This window comes from Astyanax mexicanus, chromosome 9 (genome assembly GCF_023375975.1).
Source record: "Astyanax mexicanus isolate ESR-SI-001 chromosome 9, AstMex3_surface, whole genome shotgun sequence".
Lineage (NCBI taxonomy): Eukaryota > Metazoa > Chordata > Actinopteri > Characiformes > Acestrorhamphidae > Astyanax > Astyanax mexicanus.
In genome coordinates, this window is record NC_064416.1 from 4,940,908 (window position 1) to 4,947,178 (window position 6,271).

Sequence of the window (6,271 nt, forward strand, 5' to 3'; positions counted from 1 at the left end):
ATAAAAAGTCGTTATTTTGAGATAGCAAATCATTTTTTTATACTATCTCATTACTGTATCTCATTATTTTGAGATACAAGCTAATTATTTTTAGATACTAATTCATTACTTTGAGATGCAAAACCATTATTTTGAAATACTACTAAGTAATTATTTTGAGATAGCAAGCGTGTTTGCTTTTGGGAAAATGTTTTTTCATTTAGAATAGTGACTTACTATTTAAAAATAGATAGCAATTTACTAAATAAGATTTTTTATTTATTTATTTTAGGTGGCGGGAATGAGCTTCCATACACTTAGAACTAGTTTCAAACAGTCAGTAAATATGACTTTGGACTTTATAGAACACAGTGGATCAACACCAGCAGATGACATGACTCTCCAAACCATCACTGATCATCAGTAAATTTTACATTTTATTTGTAAATCAAGGGAGCAGAGTCTGGAGGAAGAGTGGAGAGACACACAGTTCAAACTGCTTGAGGTCTAGTGTGAAGTTTCCACCAATCAGTGATGGTTTGGAGAGACATGTCATCTGCTGGTGTTGATCCACTGTGTTTTATTACCAAGTATAAAGTCAGTGCAGTTTTGTTTTCCTGGAAAATCTTACAGCACTTCATGCTTCACTCTGCTGACAAATTTTATGAAGATGCAGATTTCATTTTCCAGCAGGACTTGGCACACTGCCCACACTGCAAAAAGTACCAATTGCTTACTGTATAATATTCTAACTTTCTGAGACACTTATTTTTGGGTTTTTATTGACTGTAAGCCCTAATCAACTATAAAGGAAAAAAAACGCTTAAAATGGATAACTCTGTGTGTAATACACACACACATATCTATCTATCTATCTATCTATCTATCTATGAATTTCACATTTTTAACTGAATAACTGAAATAAATTAACTATTCAATGATAAGCAAGATAATGTATTTTTTATTGAAAAACATTTATATTTTAATGATCTTGTCTATTCTAGATAGTCAACAAACTTCACTATTGGTTGTATCCTGTATTGCGGAAAATGTGACAAATTCAAATGTGATTTTATTGAACATCAGATGGTGCTGTTCCCCTGCAAGCTTAAAAAAATAAATAAAAGTAAGGCATAAACAAACTCAGCACAGACTAAGTGACCAGGTTTTAACATTTTATTTGTTAAAGGACATTCAAACGGAAAGCAAAAGGTACATATTTCGCAAATGACCAATAGACAAAAATCATCCTAAAGGACTTAATTTCCTTCAAACAACAATACAGGTCTAAGAATGTACACCATTACAAATGGGACAGAGAAACATGGAATATGTATAGATTCAAACACCCTACTGAATAATTTTCCACTGGTTCGAGAGAAACGTTCTGTAGTTAAGTTAATATGACCTAAACAGAAACATCTTATATTTTGGCACCTAAACATTGTCATGTACAGATACAGACACTTAGACACAACGTATGGTCATCAAATAGTCCTTTATAAAGGGAAAAGGAAGATAAAGATGAGGAATCATTTCAGCTTCTGACAAAGGTTTTGCGGTCTGATCCAGGAAACTCCCAAACTGGAATGTTCTGTAAATTCATGGCTTTGTTTTCGGAAACGTTTTCTTTGACATTTTTCATTCCTCCACAGTTCGTGTAAGGCACAGAGATCTGAATCTTGTGGCGATGGAAATGTACATGTTAAATAAGACGAGAGGAATGGAGACAAGACCGTCTGCTTTGTGGGGAGAGAGAGAGAGAAGAGAGGAATGTTGAGAGATGATCCAGATGTCTCCTTACATCCCCATCCTGATGCTCTGAATGATCTGGAAAATAGCTGGAAAGAAAGAAGGGGGAATTTTTTTAAGCAATTTTTAAGCTTTTTAAGCAATTATTTACATAAATAACCAATTTATCAAAAAAAAAAAATCAAATTTATAATTTTACCAACTGTAATCAATTTGTCCTAAAGTTCTGTTTCACAAGAATTATAGTGCCTTCAAAACTGTTAGGCTGCTCTATGCTGGGCTGTATTAACACAATGTATGTATAAGCACATATATACATGTTAAAAAAATATGTTTTAATAGTTGTGACCTCACAAAACTACTAATTCACAAAAGCGTCCATATATTAAAGCATAAACTGAGTATACAGTAAGTTCTGAAGCTATAGGAATTTGTTTTGTAATAATATAGCTTGATTAAGTCAATGTTGATTAGCTGTTGAATGATGAGGACTGTCATCCTTTTGTGCTCAGCAGTCAAATACAGATAAAGTGTTAATCTCACAAAAGATTGTGCTGTTTAAACATGATTGAGTCACTCAAATCAAATCTCTTTTCGTTTTGAGATTAGACTCAAAGACAATTGAATCCATCCAGGATAAATTGACCCCACAATGCACGAGGTCACAGTGACATTTTTAATGATCGATTTTATGATCAATTTCTTATTAAAACTGCTCCATTTAATTTACACTCCTACAGTTTTAGAACTTACCGTTTACTCAGTTAATACGTTCCAATTTCCATATACGGAAGTTTGGTCAGAAAAATATTAAAACATTTGCATACATTTTACATTTACAGCTCTTTAAAAAAATGAAGAGAGCACTTCAGTTTCTGAATCAGTTTCTCTGATTTTGTTATTTATAGGTTTATGTTTGAGTAAAATGAACATTGTTGTTTTATTCTATAAACTACAGACAACATTTCTCCCAAATAAAAATAGTCATTTAGAGCATTTATTTGCAGAAAAGAAATGGCTAAAATAACAAAAAAGATGCAGAGCTTTTAGACCTCAAATAATGCAAAAAAAAAAATTTCAAAGTTCAGAAATCAATATTTGGTGGAATAACCCTGTTTTTTAATCACAGTTTTTATGCATCTTGGCATCATGTTCTCCTCCACCAGTCTTACTCACTGCTTTTGGATAACTTTATGTCTTTACTCCTGGTGCAAAAATTCAAGCAGTTCAGTTTGATTTGATGGCTTGTGATCATCCATCTTCCTCTTGGTTATATTCCAGGTTTTCAATTTGGTAAAATCAAAGAAACTCAACATTTTTAAGTGCTCTCTTCTTTTTTTCCAGAGCTGTGTATATACCTACTGGACCCTACACTTTTATTTGATTTGAGTGACGCAATCATGTTGAAACAGCACATTCTTCTGTGAGATTAACACTTTTGCTGATTAGCACAAAGGAGTGACAGTCGTCGTCAGTCTGTCAACACCTAATCAACATTGAGCTTAATGGTTAAATAAAAAGTTGGTTAAATTAAATGTGTTTTATTTATTTATTTATTTATATATATTTCAGGTAATTTTGAAGTATTTTTATTGGTCCCATTTTGGCACAGTGTATGTAGTAAACTACCGGTAAATGTTTTTCATTGGACAGCGACGATATACTGCTCGTCAATTCATCATACCATATGGCAGCCCAACAGTTTTGAAAGCACTGTAATTACTGTTAAACAGACCTTTAAGGCATTTTGAGCACAACTGGTAAAATACCTGTTTTTAACTTTCTAAAACAATTCTACAATTAAAAATAGCACTAATCTCCCAAAAGAATGAGCTGTATAAACATGATTGCATCCCTCAAATCAAAGGAACGCTCTGTTTTAAGATTAGACTTGAAATCAAAGTTAAATTGACCCCACAGTGCTTGTCGCAGTGACATTTTGAGATAGATGGTATTGGAAATTGGATTGACAGCTCTGTGTACATGATCAAAGATCAGGGTTTGTTGACCGTAATGACAGCAGAGCAAAGTGCAAAGCTTTCTCTGTAAAGAGAGATGTTTAATGAAAAATCTAAAATCTAAAATCTTATATATTCAGTTATTTAGTGAGATGAATATGATGGCTCTTTTTTTTTTTTAGCTATGAGGCTAATGCAGCTAACAGATAAAAGATTTGCCTTTCTAATGAATTAATTATTTAATTTAAGTTTTAACAAAGGCAAAATCAACTATAGACTCATCAACCATAGTTGATAGTTGATAAACATTTAAAAAAAAAAGTTTAGTTCTTTTTCGTTCCTTCATGCACAAATATTATTTTTTATCGAAATAAAGCATGTTTTTTTTATTCATTACAATTTCTCCCAAAAGTAAAAATATAAGCTTATATATAGAAAATAAGCCACCTGCTTTTTCTAGGTACGAGGTTAATGAAGTTACACAAGAAACAATCAACTTTAGACTCATGAACTTTAGTAAAGTTTATAGTAAAGTAAGATACAATATAAAAATATAAATCAACAAATTTGTTTGTTTTTTTATGTTGAACAAACTAATTTCTCCCAAAAGGCAGGACTGTTGGGTAAATAATTATTTGCTGGAATGCTCAGTGATGTAAATCTAGTTAGACAGGTATTCGAATATAGCAGTAGAATCCCATTGTGTCACTAGGAATGCTGCATTTTCCATAACAATACACTAACCTATCAGCTCTCTACTGCTTTATGAAGTAATTAAATTAAACATCAAATATATGAGTCCCATAGATGCACTTAAAATGTAAATCAGCACACTTCTGGAACCAATTAAATCTTTGTTAGACTCATTTTTAAAGCTTTACTCTTTGCAGAGAAACTTGGACAACCTGCACTGCATAGATTTGAAATGACATCTTTTCCAATGCTTACATCCAATGCTTATAATGTAAATGCGAACACCTGTATATTCCTAATTTATACATTTTAAAAAGAGCAATAAAAATGCAACATCTGTCCATTCCTTTTTCTGTACATAATGCACTACGCACAGAGACTATGCACTTAGTTTTTCCACTTACCTAGGGGTTTAACCAGACATTAGGGTTTGAACTTTATTAGTTAGCCATATATCTTGAGCCCAAAGTTGTGAATTGTCAAATAGGAATGCCCCTCAGCTTTTCACCTTCTCTATTGTACTTAGTTGACTTAAGCACTTAAAAAGTTAAAATGAGAAATTCTGTTTTGAGGCACCACACCCCTCTGTATAACCTACCTGTATTACATGTGATGTGGCATTAAAGTTATGTTTGAATCCCCTGCTCTAATATTAGATAGATAAATAGATAGATAGATATAACGACATAAAATTACAATACAATTAAGTAAAATTGTGTAATAATGGAGGTAGTGCATTTAAACACAGTCAAATAATACTGACTAATACAAATGTTAGTCACTGTATCCTTTATAAGATAAGACAATATCTAACAACATATACCATCCTTAATTTTTTTAAAATAAATAAATAAATAAAAATAAGAATTTGGAAGCTTACCTGATCCACACACTACAAAGACGAATAGTGCCAAGAGCCAAGGCCCTACTGCAGCCTTCTCGTCTTGTGGCCCTCTCTGCAGGTTGAAAGAAAAACAGATTTAAACGTTTTTTATCTCATTAATGCTGAGAAAACACTGAAGATCCAGACTATACATCCGCTTGGGGTTAGTAACCCTATCTTAAACTTAGCTTAGTGAAGCTGTCTGCCTGGGTATGCTGCTTATTCATCTATCTAATCTCCACTTTAAGATCATTTTAAAGCTACAGTAGCACTTTAAGAAACAAATAGAGATTAAAATACTGATTTAACTTTACCTCTATAGTCTAAATCATGATTTAACAGCTAATTAACAGCTGAAACCAGCTGTAACAGCTAAGGCTAAGCTAGGTCGTTAGCTTCACTTACTGATGATTTGGCCACATTCCCCCGCTGTGTGATGTTTTTGCTGTGCTTCTCGTTCGCCATACGTATCCTCTGCTTAGCCACCATATTTTCTGTCTTGTCTTTATCGGTTTAACGACGAGAAATCTGGAGTTTAAACGCCGTTTGCGTCGGTTTTTAAAGGAAAATGCAGCCGCTTCACCGCTGATCCGTCGACGTACTCCAGAGATGTCTACGTATGCATTAAGAAAACCCCGCCCAGCTCCTTATTATGCAGCACGCAGCCCCGCCCACTTCATTGTCACGTCAGGCCAAGCAACCTCCCACAACGTTTGATCCTGGGTTTGCTCCGCCCCCGTGCGTCCTGTTTTGCATACGTAGGCCCCGCCTACCCGATTCCGTTGTCGTGGCGAATTCTTAAACCCAGACAGACCGCCTGGTAGAGGAGAACTAAAGAATTTAATTTATTTAATGTATTTAATTATTTTAATTTACTTATATATTTTAATTGACATCTCACGTCTTAAACAGCCGTTCCACAATCCACAATCCACAGTTTTAAAATATATAAACGATAATATAACTAAATATAAAATATAAATATTATTCTCAAACATTAAAAAAT

General features: G+C 33.3%; 1 protein-coding gene across 1 annotated transcript; it reads right to left on the reverse strand.

Moving 5' to 3' along the window:
- Nucleotides 1-1,141: 1,141 nt before the first annotated feature.
- Nucleotides 1,142-5,903, reverse strand: serp1 (stress-associated endoplasmic reticulum protein 1). The gene is made up of 3 exons (XM_007257764.4): nucleotides 5,671-5,903; nucleotides 5,263-5,338; nucleotides 1,142-1,820 (listed from the first exon to the last, which is right to left on the reverse strand). The coding sequence occupies exons 1-3, from the start codon at nucleotides 5,752-5,754 to the stop codon at nucleotides 1,780-1,782; spliced, it is 201 nt and encodes a 66-aa protein (XP_007257826.1). The 5' UTR covers nucleotides 5,755-5,903; the 3' UTR covers nucleotides 1,142-1,779.
- Between the last annotated feature and the right edge of the window lie 368 nt (nucleotides 5,904-6,271).

What these genes read in the sequence shown, in the direction of transcription:
- serp1 (XM_007257764.4), bottom strand. Translation starts at nt 5,754, where the DNA reads ATGGTGGCTAAGCAGAGGATACGTATGGCGAACGAGAAGCACAGCAAA. An exon ending in GGAATGTGGCCAAATCATCA is followed by an intron (nt 5,339 to 5,670) that starts GTAAGTGAAGCT and finishes TTCAACCTGCAG; the next exon opens with AGAGGGCCACAAGACGAGAA. An exon ending in CTTTGTAGTGTGTGGATCAG is followed by an intron (nt 1,821 to 5,262) that starts GTAAGCTTCCAA and finishes CTTTCTTTCCAG; the next exon opens with CTATTTTCCAGATCATTCAG.